Here is a 19,480-nt window from a genome sequence, read left to right on the forward strand (position 1 = left end):
GAATTCTCACCATTATGCTAAAATTTTATAGGCATAAAAGGGGAAAAAAAAACCAAACTGATGGGAAAAAGAAGGTTTTGATCAAGTCTCAGCTTGTGGGCTGAACAAGCAGCTTAAAATGTATGGGGCATGTGTGTGTGTGTGTGTGTGTGTGTGTACACACTATGATTTCAAATGAAAATGTATTGAGTATTTGGAATAGAGAAAGGAGTAAATAAGGGGTTATTTCCACCTTTTCTCACTTGCAATGATAGTTTACTTTATCTATTAGCTGTAAGTTATGAAATCCAATTTGTATATTTTCCTGGACCCAGTTTATGCGCCATTCCAGAGCTGCTCAACTTCACCCACCAGTTCCTATCACAAGCCACTGCTATATGCTTTGCTTCCCAAGTCCCCGGAAATAGCTCATGCTCTTCTTAGAGCTATAAGGCCGCGTTGAGTACCGTTGCTACCTTAAACCAAGCAACCACCATATAAAGTACTCACTGACAAGGAGAGAACTCCATATTTGCATACTCACCAGGTGCTCTGACTTCTCAGATGCTGTTTGGAGATACAGAATGGATAATAGCCTATTGGCAAACTTTGACCAATGACAGGCTTCCTATCCAGCCACAGACTGTGATACATAGTGCTTCCTGTGGCCTCTGAGGAGACACCCCGGGAGGCCAAGTGAAGTCTGTTTACTCTAAACTTGTGGCCAGCTCAATGATATGTCACCATCATTGATTCCTCATCTCCCTTTCTCTCTTTCTTTCTTCCCTCACTGGTGCTTTCCTGGGCTTTCACCCCCTGAGAGGCATTATGGTGAAAGCATACCTCAGGCTCTGTTTTCTGGGAACCTGGCCTGACATGAATTAAAGGTTTTAATAGTTAAAATTAAATTAACACATGATTATTAATTTTATAAAATAAAATGCATGTTCTTCAACTACAGCACAGAAACTGGGTCCAGTTTTCATAAAGAAGCTTTATTTACTATGAGTTACACCAATATTGCTACAAAAGTGAATTTACTTTTATGTTTATGGAAAGTAGAACAGTCTTTATTTCCCAAACTACACTTCTCCACATTTTCCAACCCCATCCTCACTGCTGGAGATTAGGGGAAGAGAGATCAAAGTAACTTAAACTTGGGACCATTTGATTAGATGGTTTTTTAAGGTTATTAGTTAAAAAGTGAAAAATTATTTGACAAGAGAAGCTGTTATTGAATCAGCAATGCTGAGAAGCTAATGTGGATAAAAAAAAATTGATACATTTATTAAGATCATGATCCAGAGGCAAAATATGTTCTGAAAACATTATAGAGAATATCATGTTAAGAATATAAAGCTTATTCTTGTTCAGACCCATAAATGTCACCTGTCAGGAAAAACAACAACAACAACAACAAAAAATGTTCCCTTGAAGTGAGAGTATATTTTATTTCTAAAGCATTTAGTTCATCAAAACCTTGCAACATTACACCATGAGAACACTGACCTGTGAAAAGGTACCAGAGGTTGTTGGGCTCCAATGTTTCCATCTCACCCCTGCGGGTCGTCTTTCTGTGTCGAATTTTATAGCCAGTAATAAATCCATTTTGTGTGCCTGATGGAGGAGGCAGCCAGCTTACTTTGATACTCTGCAAAATAATAGATGCAAATTAAAACATTGGAGAGAGTAAGGACGACAGGATGGGGTCAAAGAAATGACCCAAACCTAAGTGTGAATAAAGTAGAGAGGCAAGAAGTGCTAGGGATTACCCCACAGAACCAAATTAAAGCCATTCTTACTATCTGACAGTATTACTCTTCGTATGATTTTGACAAAAATATATAATTCGACTGATTACATGTATTATCGCCTCTTCTTTGTAAATGCCACTAAAATGACAGTAAAATATTCTAAAGGGTATAAACCTATAAGGAAATAGAGAATAGGAGTCTAATGGATAAGAGATGTTAACAAATATTTAAGAGGTGCAAACTGAGAGAAGTGTGGTGGCTGAGTCAAAGGAGAAAGATGAAACCTAAATTACCCCTTAAGAGATATTAATGAAAAATAAGGTGATTTACATGACAAAGTTCAGAGAGGACTAGAAATTGTTGTTTCCTAAGTACCTTGAAAGACAAGACTGAAGCATGGTGCTGAAATAAAAGATGGATTGAGAATCCTACTCACATTCAGTAAAATCAGTGATCTGGAAGTAGCTGGCAGTTTTATTCTCCAGGGATATTGAAACAGAATCCACAGATTCAGAGATAGGAGGCAGAGGAGAGTCGAGATGAGGACAAGGGACTTATTTTTGACTTATTAAGTCAAAGACACCTAAGTCTTCTTTGTTCCTCTGAAGTCAGAGCAGTGAAAAGCAGGTGTATATTTCCCAGGCAGAATATCAGGTAATAACTCTCTACAGAGAATTTTAAGTTAGCTTCTAGAGAAAACAACAGTCAGATTTCTGATTAATCCCCCAATAATGAGGTTCCCACTTAATAACCCAACTCGTGCACTAGAATTTGCATGTTGCAATCAACTTTTTAGTACCTATTTCATTTTAATGTAAACCAAAAATTTAAGACTATCAGACATTTAGAAAAATGCCTTTACTATAAAAGAGGAAAAAATACATAAGAACATAATGGCCCTTGAAGGAAACAGCACTGATGCTTAGAGCAGAGAAAGGATCTAAAAACCTATCATTAATACCCAGATAATCTAAAGGAAGACAGTGCATCTGTGAAAGGAATAAAAATACAGAAAATATAAAAGATTCTTTTAAAATATTATGATATTTGTAATTTGGTTGCATCAGTTAAATATTCAGAAAATAAACTGGAAGATAAATTAAAAGAAATCTCCTAAAATTTAGTGGGTTAAAAAAGATGAACATAGAAATTTTGAGAGAAAATAAAAAAGAGGTTTAGTCCATAATTTCCAACATCCAACTAATAAGATGAAATAATGAAAAAAAATAGGAAAAATAGAAGGCAGAAAATTACTGAAGAACAAAAACAAAAACAAGAACTCTCCCCTGAAATAAAAAACTTACAGAACTAGAAAATTTGAGACTTCAGTCTAAAAGGGATTATGGAATATCTGACATCATGCATGAAAAAAAAAAAAAAAACTACATTAAGGCACATTACTGTGAAACTCTACAGCCTCATGGGGAAAGAGGATTCAAAAGTTTCCAGAATGGAGGACAAAAAGCAGGTCCCATAAAAAAGGACCAGGAGTAAAAACAGTAAGGAGTAGGATTTCTCAACATTTAAAGTTAGAAACAACAGACCAGTACTTACAAAATTCTAATCCTAAAGTATTTTAAACCTGGATTTCCAAGGCTATACAAACAACCAACTGTAAGGAAAATATAACACAAGTATAAGAATATATGCTTATATAAATACAACTATAGGGACTTTTCAGAAATACAAGGTTTCAACAATATCCATCTCCATTCCCTTTATCAGGAGACTAATGAGAGTGTGCTTTGGGAAAATGAGAGCAAACAGAAGGAAAAAGGTAAGAAATCCAAGAAATGGAGAATCTAAAACAGAAAAAAGAAGGAATTCTCAGGAATTCAGTAAAAAAAAATTAATATAAGATTGGAAATAATAAGACGTAAGCTCAAAAGAGTACATACTATACAATTTCATTATATAAAGTTCAAGAATAGGCAAAACTAATTCATAGTTATACAAAGCAGACCAGCAGTTGCTGCTCATGGTAGTTGTACTGGGGGAATGACTGGCTATGGGAAGAAAGAGACTTTTCAGCGTGATGGAAATATTCTGCATCTTTATTTCACGTTTGTTACATGGGTGGATATAATTGTCAAAATATATCATTATGGGGTCAATTGTGCCCCTGTTCTAAATTCAAAAGTTTTAATCCCCAATACATCAGAATTTGAGTGTATTTGGAGGTAGGGACTTTGAAGAAATTACTAAGCTAAATGAGGCCAATTAGCATGAGACCTAATCCAATATGACTAATGTCATTTTAAGAAATGGAGATTAATGGGGCACCTGGGTGGCTCAGTAGGTTAAAGCCTCTGCCTTTGGCTCAGGTCACGATCTCAGGGTCCTGGGCTCGAGCTCCATATCGGGCAGGGAGCCTGCTTCCTTCTCTCTTTGCCTGCCTCTCTGCCTACTTGTGATTTCTCTCACTTTGTGTCAAATAAATAAATAAAATATTAAGAAATAAAAAAGAATTAGAGATTCAGAGACACACACAGAAGAAGACAATGTAAAGAGTGGAAGAAGAGAGTCATTTGTAAGTCAAGGAGAGAGGGCTCGGGAGAAAAAACTCTCCTGATACCTTGAACTTTGACTTCCAGCCTCCAGAGCTCTAAGAAAATGAGTAACTGGGTTTGTTTAGGTTTCCTCATCTGTGGGGTTTGCTATGGAAGTTCCAGTGAAATAATACAATCATAGAAATAAACACTGAAGATTTGTGCACTTCACTTTAATTAATTATGCCTCTGAGCAGAAGAAGGACTAGAATGAAAATGAAGAGGAGGAGAAAGAAGGGAAGATGTTGGGTGAAGGGGAATAGGGATGGACATGTAGAAGAGTGCAAAGTGCTGACATAAAAATAAAACAGCAGGTGAGGTCTAAAAGTGGTGAATTAAAGCAAAGAAATTGAGGAACAGCTACCTGAGGACATTGTTGAAAAACATGAAGGTAAATTCCAGAAAAGAAAGAGTGACACACACACACACACAAATAAGAGTGACGAACATGGGGGTCTGGAGGGAATGGGAGCAGGGTTTGGTAAGGGAAGAGTCTATTAGTTTTAGCTGCAAGCCTGTTTGAAAAAATAATGGGCATGTAACACTTTGATGAACATTTAAATTAATCATTTTTTAAGATTTTATTTATTTACTTATTTATTTGAGAGTTGTGGAGGGCAGAGGAAGAAGGAGAAAGAGAATCTTAAACGGACTCCGTGCTGAGCATGACGCCTGTCACGGGGCTTGATCTCACAACCCTGAGATCATGACTGAACTGAAATCAAGAGACGGATACTTAACCAACTGAACGAACTATCCAGGCCCCTAGATAAATTTTTAAAATAAACGTTTGTTGTTGTTCTTTTGAGGTGGTAGTAATGAATGACTGTCAGAAGCAGGTCAGACACAACGTCAGGGAATGAATTTCTGAGTCCCTGGCCCACAATGGCTGGAAGACTTTGATACTGTTTCAATCATGTGGAAGTAGCAGACTTAGGGCACTATTCTCCAGGGGAACTGAAGTCAAAGCCCCTTCTTTTAGATTACTATAAATTAGCTATTGCTCTACAAATGAGTAAGTGCCTTTGTAAAAGGATTTAAAAAATTGTGTAAAGTCAGTTATTGGCTAAGCATTTTTAAAATGTCAATGACATGCCAGTCAAATGTCGTGACTTGCAGTAGCCTCAAACACTGAATTTGTAAATATGGTAATACTACTCCTAGAAAAAATACAGATTTAGGTTCTTATGAGCCTCTGTTTACATTTTTGTCAATTCATCAATACATAACCTTGTTTTATGGGTGTTTCTGCTTAAAGACATCTTATCCAATATTGTTGACACATTAACATTGAACTCATGGCCAATAGCACTATAACTCATGCCAGAATAAAGTTTATCTAACACATGGATTTTTCTCCCTAAGGCACATCACAGTCTCTCTCAATAAGTGATTCTAAGTAGCACTTCAGTATTATGCTTGGGGAGAATTTTAAACAGTAAAATCACCAACAGAAAGCAAAAGTAAATGAATAAATGCAAAAGAAGAAAGTGGCATTTATCTGACCACAGGAAGGACACTTGGTTACAATACAAGAAGTTTCTCCTTGTTCAACCTCAACTGGGAATGTGTTCTTCTGGAGATTCCAATTGTTTCATTGTTCAGTGTGTGCACAAGTCTGCAAATGACTGGAAAAATATTGTGGGTATTGATTTGGGGTTACAAATACATTTTAGCAGGTAGGTGAATCTGCAAATTCAGACTTTGAAAATAATAAGGATCAAGTGTAAATATACAACAAATACATTTTAATAATTTTAGGGAAACTTACATGAATGGAATTAATATGATGATTTAAGTTAGAATATATCTGAAAGAGTATGACACTACTAAGGTCATTTATCTCACCCTCTACCCTTTAAATGTGACAAACTAAATGCCACTCTTAAAAATACTTGTTAACAATATTATGATTCCTTACTATAGACCTGGGAATGGTCTAAGAATCCTATATATCCAAGTCAGTTAGGTTTTTTTATCCTCACAATGACCCTGAGTTAAGGTCTGTTGCCACCATTTTTGTACAATCACATAGATTAGGACATGGAGAAGTAACATATATGAACCTATATGACCACCAAGTGATAGAGGCAGGATTTGAACTGAGATGATCTGATTTTGAAATTGGTATTCTTTACTATTTAATATTGCCTACCATGGGAGTTCAAGAGGCTGAGAGTCTAATTCATATAGTTATTATTCATTCAAAATATATTAACTGCCTCTTTGCTGTGTAGAAAACACTATCTTGGGACTATAGAAACATCCAGATAAGTCATGGTATATCCATTGTGGATGAGGATATAGACACAAAAGCTCAATGAAAATACAAACTGTTAAATACTAAAACAGAGAGGCCCAGAAAATACAATGGAAATACAAGAGAAGGAGAAATTAACTGTCTCATGTTGTCAAGAAAGACTTCACATATGAAACAAGAAAGACTTCAAATATGAGTAAAACTTTATGGAGGGGATAGAAAAGATATGTAAGACAAAGAGGATATTAAGAGGAAGCTCAAGATTTCATGACAATGTACAGCAGTACTTTCAAGTGGAGGTCAAGTAATCTCTTAATGGCTAGAGCCAATGGGACATATAGGACAATGTAATAGAAATGTAGATTGGAAAAAAGTTAAAAGTCTTCTGGAACATGCCAAGCAGACATATGTTTGATGAGTGTGCTCATTCACAGCGTTTGGCTAAAGAGACAAACTAGTGAAAAAATAGTAATATAATGTCTCTGGACCCCAAAGAATATATAGCCTTAAATACATATACACTTACCTATCCCTTTTCTCCACCCCTTCCCCACACATGTAAATGCATATACATGGATGTGTTGTTCTCAAGTGTTTTAGAAACTAGCAAAGAAACCCAGATTGGATGAAGAATCATACCTTATATTTACAATCCACTACTTATCTTACTTTTATTTTTCAATGCTTCAAGGTAGCTGTGACAGATATTATTACTATTTTACAATTTTACAAAAAAGGAAATTGAGGCACAGAGTTAAATGATGGACAGAAGTCATCTTGTACTATCACAGAAAGATTATCTAATGTTTGAGCCTAATATTTTTATTATTTTACACTAAAATAATCATAGAACTTCTACTTGACAATTCTACTCACCTAAATGCCCCTACCTACAAAATATTCTTTTTTTTTTTTTAAGATTTTTATTTATTTGTTAGAGAGAGAGAGATACAGAGCGCAAGCACAGGCAGACAGAGTGGCAGGCTAGAGGCAGAGGGAGAAGCAGCTCCCTGCCGAGCAAGGAGCCCCATGTGGGACTCTATCCCAGGATGCTGGGGTCATGACCTGAGCTGAAGGCAGCCGCTTAACCAACTGAGCCACCCAGGCATCCCCAAAATATTCTTGAAAGAAATAAAATCTGAATTTAAATAGTTTTAATACATCCAATCAGCTTCCCGTAAGTGGCCCTTGGCAAATCAAAAAGGGTTATTTTCTATAGACTACAGGTTTATTTTTTAAAGTCAAAAGTAAATTCAAATAGAAAATAAAAATACAAAAGAAGACATTAAACTTTGACCAAGAAGTAGAAGCTTATGATTTCCAGTTATTACTTTGCTGTGTATCTTTGTTGAGTGACCTCTTTTAAGTCTTATAAATGACCCTAATCCCAATGCACATATTGAAACAAGGAGAATGATTGTGCTTTAGTATGTCTACAAATCACTTGCTAAGCCCGGGGAACTTAATTATACTAATGATTACATGAGCAATACTTAGTTTTTGACAGATAATAATTTTTCTTGATCATATTTGAGGATTTTCAGTGATTGTATAAATTATTCCCACATAGCCAATACCTTAATATCGATGTCTAGCAGAAATTAATTAATAGAATCAGTTATACACTCTACATGCCTGGAGACAAAGCCCCTCAATGGTTATCATTCATCTTTGGAAGTAATTTCGTCACTTGTATTCATTCTCATAGATGGGCAGCAGCTAAGTTTATTAACAATTTTTATGCTTTTCATTGGTTTCAAGCAAGAACCAGCAGATGGCAAAGTCTCAAATGGTCAAATTCTTTCCTTGCAGGTTCTCCTTCTGCAGATGTGGCTGGATGTCCTAAATTATATTGTTTTAGAACGTTCGTTGAAAGTATTCAGTAAATTTTTCATATTCAATGGCATAACATATCTTATTTTCTGTATAGGATTTGTTGTCAGTGCTTAGTAGGTCAGACTTCATTGCCTGTTCCCCCTAACGCTGTCACTGTTATGGGAACATTCTTGTACCTAGTCTTCATGGGTAAGCCTGGTAATTATTTTTATTAAAATACTTAACACATGACCTTTGGCATTTGAAAAATCCATTTTAATAGCTGTGGCTTGACTTTTGGTTCTTTCATTACTTGAGAAGGTGAAATTGATCCTTTTCAATCTGTTGCCAGTGTTCTATCTTGAATCAAGGATTAATTTCACTTTTTTCTCCAGATTTGAAATAAAAGAAGAACTGTAAAATTCAGTTTCCCCAAATCCTTCTATCTCCTTTTTGATTATCATAAATATGAATTTGTTTCCAAGTTAGAATGATAGAAGCAGTTAGGTTTACTGATTGAAAAGAAAAGATTTCCCTGGCCATTATTTTCTAACTTTTTAAGATAACCCTATTCCATTTGGTGATGTGGTATTATCCTTTTTATGGGCTCCACTAATTCCTTTCTTTACTTTTCTTTCACTCTAGCATATGAGTAGTAAGTAACAAAACAGAAAAAAAAAAAACCCTGATATGCCTGCCACCCCAAATTTTTCTCTGAAGCCACATTTCATAAGCTCCTATTTTTAATTCCACATATCCCACGGGACACTGACCTTCTGCTTTACTCTCTCTAGAATGTACTGTAGAGGAAGACGGGCCCCATTCCAAACATATTCAGGGATTGTAGGAAAGACTTTTTTTTTTTTTAATGGTTTCATCTGGATAGTATTCCCATAGAAGGGAATTGAAGGGTACCATTTGAAAGGAGGTCCTTCCAGCAAATAAGAATGCCTTGGCCAAAACAGCAGGAATCCAAGGATATTCACACTTAATTGAAAATAAGTTTTGAACTTTGCCCCTTATTTCTGTTCTGTATTTCTGGTGACTTGTTGAATCTCATGTTGCATGAAGAATGAAATATGCTTTCCATACTCATGACATCCTATACTTTTTTATTAAAGAGTGCCATCAGCACTTTTAAAGAACCTCTTTTTATTGTATCTCTCATCTATCTCTTTAGTTACATTCCCTCTGCCACTGCCCTAACTCAGACCTTAATTATGGCCCAGAATATTGCCACTGCTCACTAATTGATCCCCCTGCTTCCAGGTGTCCCCCTGCTAACACCCCTATGCATTATCTTCCTTATCAGGTGATGGGCTGCTAAAGTTCTCCGAGTCATTTTTCTCATCTGCAATATAAGAAAAACCTACCTTAAAGGGTTGTGGTGTGGATTAAAGCAGATGATGGGAACGTGCTTGGAACTTCAAGGGAGAGAAGGTGTTAAGAGAAAAGGAGTGAGGCAAGACATTAAGAGTTTAAAAGACAGAGGGGGGGAAAATAAAGGCAGAAGTAGACAAAGGTCCGAAGCAAGACCCTGTCTATCAATAATGCTCCCCGAATGTGGACCTACTCACTTGGACACTGACTCAACAACTTTTCTTCTGCACGTGAACAACATCGAGAGAAAGAAGTTACCTAACAACACTTCTTAAAATCCTTTTCTTCCATGAATATTTACAGAGCAATTTACTCTGTAGAGTATGATTTACATTTCTTGGGGTAGCCCAAAGAACCTTCTGGCATAGGTGGAAAAGAAGAGATTGTGGAATACAATAGAGAGTAGAGGCATGTGGAAAAGTGAAGAAATGCTGTGTATATTTTTGGAGGTAGACTTGACAGGACACCGCGATTCACTGAATATCAGGTGTAAAGAAGGAAAAATCATCAATATTGACTCAAGTTTCTGGCATAAGCAACTCAGTAGATTATAATGCATTTACTGGGATAAGACTGAAAAACAATCCACTTTCAGAAAAAAAAGAAGTTTCCTAGACCTTCTCGTAGTATTAATAAATGACACCTCACAGAATGAAGCTGCCCATATTAATGATATTCCAGTTAATGCTGAGAAGGGCATGTTCTAATTTTATCACTTAGAATAAATGATATCTTAATAATATCCAAACTATTCAATAACAACATTTAATATTTAACCTTTGATATTTATCTTCATAGCTGGTAAATATTTTATTGGTGCTGAAATAAACTAAATTGAATTTCAAACTGGAATAGAACTTAATTCACTAATTAAAGAGTATTTTAAATTTTTTTTATGTATATAATTGGGTGAACAATTTCCAAAATGTGTTTTGGCTCTTTATAAACCTATACACTTAAAGGGACTAACCGAGTATGGATTTGATAAAATGTCAATAAAATATTATGAAGGTTTATATATATTTTTCCTGCAGTTATATACTGTTCTTGCAGATTGTTTTTACTTCATTATCATAAATATGCATGTTCACATGTTTTTTATTTCACTATCATAAATGTGCAATCTCTTGTGATAAGTGAAGTTAGAAAACTGGGTAGCATAATAAAAATGGTATTCTTGAGTTCATTTAGGCAACTGTTATCCAAAATGACATAAAGCCATGTTAGCAAGTACTTCATGTGACACATTTCCAGAGTGAAGTCTGTTAGTCAAGTCTAAGTTAAATATTTGTGCAATAATAAAAGTATGTTTATACACAAATTGAAAAATATTCCACTTTAAATAAAATGTTATGTCCTAAATTCAAAGAAACATTGCTTTTATTTAAAAAAATGAGAAAAGCTAGCCTGTTGTGATCTTGTTTGACGGCTTTGAAATGATAAGGACATTTTTCAATAGGTTAGCTTAGTTGTAAAATAGTCTTCCTTTTATCTCTGCCCTGGCGGCCTTTGGCTCCCCATAGAGAGTGCCAGCGGGTCTCCTCCCTGAGGATTAAACCCTACTTGACCTACTCTGAAAAATCCTATTCCTGGTTATGTTGTACTAAGCCACAGTGGGATTTTTTTTCCTCAGGCTGCTCAACTTCAAATCATATCGCAAATCCACTTTGAGTTGGGTCTTAGTTTTAGTGATTGGTTTTCTCCAGTCAGGAGGTAAGGATGCCGCATCTTTGTCAGTATTCTCTTACCTTGGTAATCTGTCTGGTTCTTCCAAAACACCCAAGAGTGAGTCCCCCAGCACCTCCTCTTTTGAGCATCTCTGAGGCTGGCCAACTTCCCTGACAATTGTTACTCATCTCTCTGAATCTAAGCACTCCCTGCTTTCATATTCTGAACTGCCCAAACCTCCTGATCTTCTGATTTAGTGCTTGGAAATTCTTGTCAGCCCTTTCTGACTGCACCCACTGGGTACAGCTTCGATTTACTGCTCTATTTTCTGGCTACTGTGACCAGTCTTCCTGAAGGAGCATCCCTAATTACCTTCCTTACTCCTGATTTAGGGGCATAGCCCTCCTGACACTGGATCTGAATTCCACACCCATTCATCCCACAGAACTGTCTTTTTTAGGTGTAGAAAATGCACACATATAAAACTAAAACAAAACAAAAACAAAACCAAAACCAAAACCCAAAAAACCAAAAACCAAAAACTGCACACACTAAGAATTGGCATCTGGAATATGCTCTATTTCTTATGTGTTCCATTTTTATATTTCTTAGTTAAAGTAAACTGGGCTAAATTAATTTGATGCTGGGAAATTGACAAGCCACCACTTTCCCTGCTCCTTTAATCAAATTCTGAGAGCTCAACCTTCACAATTCCAAGGAAAAAGGGGGAAACTAATCACTTATCTAACCTACTTCATTTTAGTAGCATAGGGGAATTGAACCAGTAAATTAAGGTCAAATAGGTTTCCAAACCTACACTGTAAGAGCATCTATCCATCACTGTCCATGGAGACAGAGGGCATCCATGTTATACTGGTAATTTGGCAGTCTGGTAAGTTAGCATTTTGGATACTTTCAGAGCAAAATTTAAAAAAAAATTCCTCTGTAATATAAAGATGAGGCATAAAAGTCAATTAGAAGAAAAGGGGACAACAGCCCAGTGTGGTCCACAGACTCTTTTCCAGGGTGTCACTAATTCAACTCTGGTCCCAAGTTTGCATACCTATTCTACATATACTAGTCATCTATTTAAGAATTAACTCCAAATGTTAAATAAAGCTTAAATCCTAGGCACGGGTAAATGGAAATATACTTGGGAGTTCCTTAATTCTCACAACTCATGCTTAAAAAAACCTTACTGGATGTTCTGTCTAGTATGCAGCCCTAAACTGCCATTTAGAGAGACAATAATATTTTGTAAATAAAAGATGTTCAATAAGTATAATAAGATGGATGACAGAAAGCATACTGTTCTACTCTCAGCTTTTCATTAATTTGCTAAGTGACATCAGGAATCATTGACCTAACTGCATGGATTGTAGATCACGGACCTCTCTTTCACTCAGCTAATTGTTGAGGGGTAATCAGGGAGGAAGAGTTCAGAAACATAAAAATACTGCAAAATACAAAGTTCTACTCTTGTTTTAGTTTTTTTTTCCTTTTACCATTCTTGAGTTATCAGGTCACTTTGGCTTCATATGATTGTGTGTCGAAGACATAAAAAGACATAAATGAATGAATGATTCTTATAGAGGCAGAATTATCTTCATGAACACTTCAACTGATCACAACAACTAGATTACATTTCCCTGGAAAACAACTTGCTTTGCCTCTCAAAAACCCTTCACTGAATGTGTAAAGAGGTGGTTCTGTTATGGTAGATTTTGACATATTTTGAGTGACCCATAGAAACAGTGCTTTCTCCATTGATTACAAAAGCCCTGTTGGAGTTGATTCTCAGGTATGTAACTATGCATGGTCTCTATTACTGGATGAAAAATGAGGAAAAATCAATTATTTTTTCCTGCTAGCCAAGCTGCCTTGGCCAACTAAATAAAATTAACTTTATGTTTCTAAGCCAACCAAGAAAATCACTCCCAAATACACACTATCATCCACACTAAATGGAATAAAAAAAGAAGGGTAGAATTTGTATGTATCTAGCATCTTTTTTTTTTTTTTTTGTAATCTCTTGGATTTAAAAGAGCATTTTTTTTTTTTTAATTTTACACATGATAATTTGCTATGCATAGTCTAGTAGCCAGGCCTGTTTTATTCTAGGTCCTAGAAACTGGAAATGTAATTTCTAGGAGGTATTCACATTTTGACAAAATTCCATTACGATAAAGCAATTTGGTTGTTCCCTGGAGTTCATGATAAAGCGATCTTACGAGTAATACATTTCAGAATTTGTCAGTATCAATAGACTTTATTCTCCAGTACCCAAGTCTTTCCCTAGAACTAAGCTGGATGTTTAGGGAGGCTCATTAACTCTTTCAGATCACTAGGTCCTTTCTCAGACTGTTCATTTCTACTAAATAAAACTACTAAAAACAATGTAATAGCCTTGATGCAGGACCTGGAGTTAGGAAAGCCAGAACACAAATACATCGGCAGAGTTATATATAAAATTATACCCTTCAAAGGCACAAGAAAATAGACCAATATACAATTTAAGTCAGAAAATACAATATCCACTTATTTCTTACTTCTTTTGTTGGTTTGTTTTAGAACATGGAAACCAAGATATCATTCGAGCAGTAAGGTGAATGGCGTAACTTCAGAATAATTAATTTCACCAAATATTTAAGCAACTGAGGCAAGACATAAGAGTTTAAAGACTGATTTATACTAAAGAAAATTTTTTAAATATATGAGTTAAAATGCATTTATCAAGAATAACCAGTAGGAACTCAGAGTATTGCAATAATGCACTCATGTTAAAATGATCACGATATACCAAATGGTCTCTTAAAAAATGAAATATTAGCTTAAAGATTGTACAGTGCTCAGTAAGAGAATAAAAACCAAAGTTTTTATAACACTATATACTAAAACTTGCTTTAGTGACAAACCAGAGACTTCATCACAAAAATAATTTCTATCTGATGTTTGATAGGATAAATATGATTGCAAATGAGTCTCACCCTATACAGAACAATGCCCTCTATGTTTTAATGTACATTAAAATTTAGGCATGTCCAATATTTAGTGATAAACATATACAGCTGGGTCTATATTGAATAAGGGAAAATGTTACTATAAAATAATTTTCTTTAAAGAAGCAGAAGTGGCTATTTAACAGTGGCATATCTTCAAGTAAACTGTCAAATTAGGCCCTAAGTAATTAATCTCTGAAACCAGCAGGCTTTCAATCTCAGAGCAGCCATCTCAAAGACATGACTTACCATGTAATTACATGGGACATTACAATGTATTTATGAGGTCATTTATTACAATGTACAGTAATTACAGAGTACTTACATAGCTATTTATGTCTCATAAAATGAAGTGAGACTAAATATTTTAATTGTGTTGCAGAAATAAGGGAAAATATTTGAGTTCTAAATGTCAGGTGAGATTACAGGTCAGATTCACATAACTCATATTAACAGCTGGCTGCTTCCAGAGTCACGTGTTTCGTGTTGCTCTCTTATTAGAAATGAAGGTTGGAGAAATATTCCTTCTAGGAATGAGTGAGTGGAACTGTTCTCAATTTCAATGCTCAGGTAAAGCCAGAAGATAAACCAATAATATAATTTATTATTTATACTTACATACAAACCCTGAACGTCCAGGCATCAACAGAGTTGCTGGACTAAAAACAAGGTCATGTATAATGTGTTAACAAATGACACACCACACAATTAGATGGAATAATAAAAGAGCAGTTCTTCTGTTTTCCATTTCTATTATTTTGGATAAAAATGGTATTTATTCAGATTTTCACACCTTCTTAAATATGCAGTAAAATTTCAAAATTGTGTGTTTTTCACGATTCTTCCCTTCATCCCAGATTATACTTGGAAATTCTTATTTTGCCTAACAAGTGAATTATGGCAGCTGAGAGAAGAGGATTCTGTGCTTGTTACACCTGAAACATCATTGATATATGAATAATAGAGAGCTCAGTGCTCTCATTACTACATTGCTGATTTTAAAAATGACAATAAAAACCTTTTTGGATTTATAATTATCTGTTCTCTTTGGATTAACACCCAAAGCAAATTATGTGCATTTCTTTTTTATTGAAATAACACCCTGAATGCCTGCTATGTTCTAGGCATGCTGTTAGAACAGAGTCATATTCACCTAAAACATTTTTCTTAAAAAACACGATCTTTTCAGTGATAGATTCCATGTTCTGTAGGTAGATTGGACTTACTATGTCTATTAAGCTTAACAAACACACCATACGATGCTCTCCTTTTGGTTAAATAAATTCTGGCTTTACATTCAGAGTTTATGCCTTTCAATTAGATTGGTCATTATTAGATGAATTATGAAATGCAAACAGTATTGCTCAGCCTTTGCTTATTCTTGCTAAGATGCCTCTGTTCATGGGATTCAATGATCAGAAAGTACAAAATAATGTTCAATTATGATGGCATAGACAAAATATTCTTTTCTAAGCTTTAGCCTGTCTTGTGAACTTCAACAATCATTTTTTTCAAAAAGAATAAATGTCAGATCATTTTTTTTTGTCATGCAGATATTATAACTACCAAATTGCTATAAATATGTGAGCTAATTAATTCCTGTAAAGACTGATCAGCAGGCTGACAGTGATACCAACTGCAGCCTCCTGGCAAAACAGGGATTCCATCAATGTTTAATGACTGTTAGGTTCGTATATCATCGTCCCCGAATTTGCCAAATCCAGATACTCAGGACCCACAGAGCCATCTGCAGAAATGTTGCCTGTTAATATGCTAATAAACCAATTAAGATTCACAGACCTCTTCAACAGGCACTCAGGACAATTCTGATCAACTGTACCAATTTTATTTATACATGCAGAAAGAATGGGTCCATTTTCTCACTAAAATTCAGAGAAGCTACTCAGAGTAGTTAGGAGCATCATCTCAATAACTCCTTCTAATTTAAGAACAGTAAGAGATAGTTTATTTTGGAAAAAAAAAATAAAAACCTCTGGGTAACTATCAATACTTCAATCAGTATTTCAATTAGATATGCATTCATTATGTGTCTAATTGATTAACAATTAGCAGCACCTGTAGTTGGCTATAATTTTAATTACTGATTACACTAAGGCTGATTACTTAAAATGATACCTGCATGAACACCATTGGATTATAAAGAAAAGAATAAAACAATTCCAGAATAATTAGTTCTATTAAAAAGGAGATTGAAATATTTTTAATATTCTTATTTTAAGCAATGGTAATAGATTTTTCTTAAGTTATACAATATGGAGAGAAGCTAACTAATGGTTTGTTTAATGTAACTAATCTGCCATTTTCCTGGATGATGTGGAAGTATTTCAGAATAAGCCATTGTCCATCAGAACAAGCATAAGGAAGAAGATCCTAAGTAACAATAGATAACAATAGAGCCCCATTTCTAATCTGCTTTTTAAATATTCATGTTTTAGAAATGGAAAGGTATGTTGATCCTTCTTCATGAGGAAGACAGACCCATCAACAATCATCCTCAAAAGAGATCTTGGACTGTATTTTTTAGCCACAAAAGGAACACAATTGTTTCAAACACAGTTTTTTAAAAAGAAAAAGCCAATTTTGAACTAAAATATCTTAAAACTAGGTAATAGTTGCAAACATTCTGGTGTGCAAAATACCATGTGTTTTCATTTTACTATTCTAAGAGAGGATTTGTAGCAACACAGATCCAACAACTGCTCCAAACGTAAAAAAAAAAATATATATATATACATATTCTCCACAGTTTCATACTATCACATCATATTCTTTTTTGGGATTTAGGACTTCAAAAAATAGGTTGGTGCACAAGTTATGGTAGGTTTTTTACAACCTTTTTTTTTTTTAGCATAAATGAAATATTTGTGCAAATGACTGTTTTAAACAGAGTTTGATATTTATTTCCTTTTTGCAATTCTATTATAAAACGTTCCATGCAAATACAAAATTAGAGTAGTATATCATTACACAATCACCAGGATGGCTATGATAAAAAAGACAGATAATAACAACATTGGTGAGGATGTGGAGAAATTAGAATCTTCATACATTGCTGGTAGGGATGTAAATTGGTGCAGCTGCTTTGAGAAATAATCTGGCAGTTCTTCAAAAGCTAACTGTAGCATTAACTAGGACTCAGCAATTTCTTTCTAGGTATTCTCCAGAAAAAGGAAAACATGCATTCGCACAAAAATTTATACACAAATGTTCATAACAGCATTATTCATTATACCAAAAAAAAAAAAGTAGAAGCAACCTAAATGCCCACCATCTTTTGAATAAATAAACAAAATGTAGCATATCCATACAATGTATTATTATTTGACCATATGAAGCAATGAAGTATTGATAGATGCTACAACATGGATGAACCATGAAAACATTATGCTAATCGAAAGAAGCCACTTACAAGGGACCACATGTTGTATTTCATTTACAGGAATGTGCATCTTAGAGACAAAATTAGATTAGAGAATGAACACCCAGGAATCATGGAGGAAGAGGATAGGAGGGAAAAGAGGGGCGACTGCTAAAGGGTAGAGGGCTTTTTTAGGGATGGCCAAATGTCACACAATGAATTGTGGTGAAGCATGCATAACTTTAAACGGGTAAATTCTATGGTATATGGGTTATATCTCAATCAAGATGTTACCAAAGCAATTGCATCACAAAAATTAGATTAGCATAATGAACCCCAATATGCCCATCAATTGACTTCAAATTTTCAGTTTATTTCCACTCTTATTATATGTATCTGCTAAGCCGCTGGACTGAGATTATATTTAAAAGAAATCCTGCAAAGTGGAGAAATGCACCCATGTGTGTGGGCCTCCCCAGAAGTGAGAAATACATTCCAGAAGGACCTGAACACAATCTATCTTTAATCCTCATCCCTGATAGGCTGCGTTGTATATATGGTACTCACAATATGTTTCCAGATGGCGCGGTGACAGACTGAACAAGTATGGCCTCCAGAAGGAGGCAGTGTAGAGAGCAGTAGAGTCGTACTCTACTGTTTTTTAGGTATTTCCTTTGAGGACATTTAGGAAGTAAGGTGTGGTTGGGGGCTAAAGCATCTGCAAAGAGCTCAACCGGTTAAGAGCTCTAATAAGGCCCATGGGAAGTTTATGGAGGCTCCAATCCAACTCCTTTTAAAAATGATTCTTGTACAACAAAATTAGATGACAAAACGTGGTTCCAGCCTACGCAGGGTGTTCTTGACTTTCTTTACTTTATCCTTGTTACCAGGATATCCACAGTATTTCCATTATACTTAAAAGACATTGTGTGGGCCTGATTTGGGCAGACAGGTGCAATGAAGGAAGAAATAAAGGAACACCAGATAGAAGGGCTGATAGCTCATGAGGTCCCTGACAAAAGTTCGAAGAAAAAAAAGAAGAGAGTTGAGAAGTGAGAGGACTCTTGTGAGGAAGAGAATGATTACCTAGACTCAATAAAGCAAGTTGTCGTAAACAAAGAAACAAAAATTGAATTAGGTTCTTCATAACTTCTACCAGGTGATCTCCTCAGACATCTGGGGAAACGAGAGTATGTTGGGAGAGAGACTGTTGAAAGGGAGATAAAAGAAAGGAGTCCGTAGGACCGAGAAGGAGGGCAGGGCATGATGGGGGTCATGTTGCTATAAAGTTATCAAGATGGGCACTGATGAAGCAGGATGTGCCCATAATTAGCATTAATGAAAAACTAATTTAAGTAAATGCCAAACAAGTAACAATCATGACATATATATAATTTTTATTTAGATTTCATTCTATGATATCTATATATCTATATCTAACTCTCTATATATCTACATATCTATGAGATATATATTTTTTTCTAGGATATACATATATCATACAGAATTTTAATACTGTCCCATGGTTTAATTTTCCAGCTCAATTTCTGTTTTGTGGTATGAAGGAAGAAGTCTAGAAGACCAACAGAAGAAGCATAACTAAAAGGTTACCTTTTGACCTTCTTCCTTTAATTCTTTTTTTTTTTTAAAGATTTATTTATTTATTTATTTATTTGACAGACAGAGATCACAAGTAG

General features: G+C 35.1%; 1 protein-coding gene across 1 annotated transcript in view; it reads right to left on the reverse strand.

Annotated features, from left to right (window-relative positions):
- The window catches only part of DCC (DCC netrin 1 receptor), a 769,602-nt gene that overhangs the window by 196,927 nt on the left and 553,195 nt on the right, over positions 1-19,480 (reverse strand). The window contains exon 12 of the mRNA XM_059139941.1: positions 1,489-1,630. Within this exon, the coding sequence (XP_058995924.1) occupies positions 1,489-1,630 (142 nt within the window). The remainder of the gene's footprint in view (positions 1-1,488; positions 1,631-19,480) is intronic.

This window comes from Mustela lutreola, chromosome 11 (genome assembly GCF_030435805.1).
Source record: "Mustela lutreola isolate mMusLut2 chromosome 11, mMusLut2.pri, whole genome shotgun sequence".
In the NCBI taxonomy this organism is placed as follows: Eukaryota; Metazoa; Chordata; class Mammalia; order Carnivora; family Mustelidae; genus Mustela; species Mustela lutreola.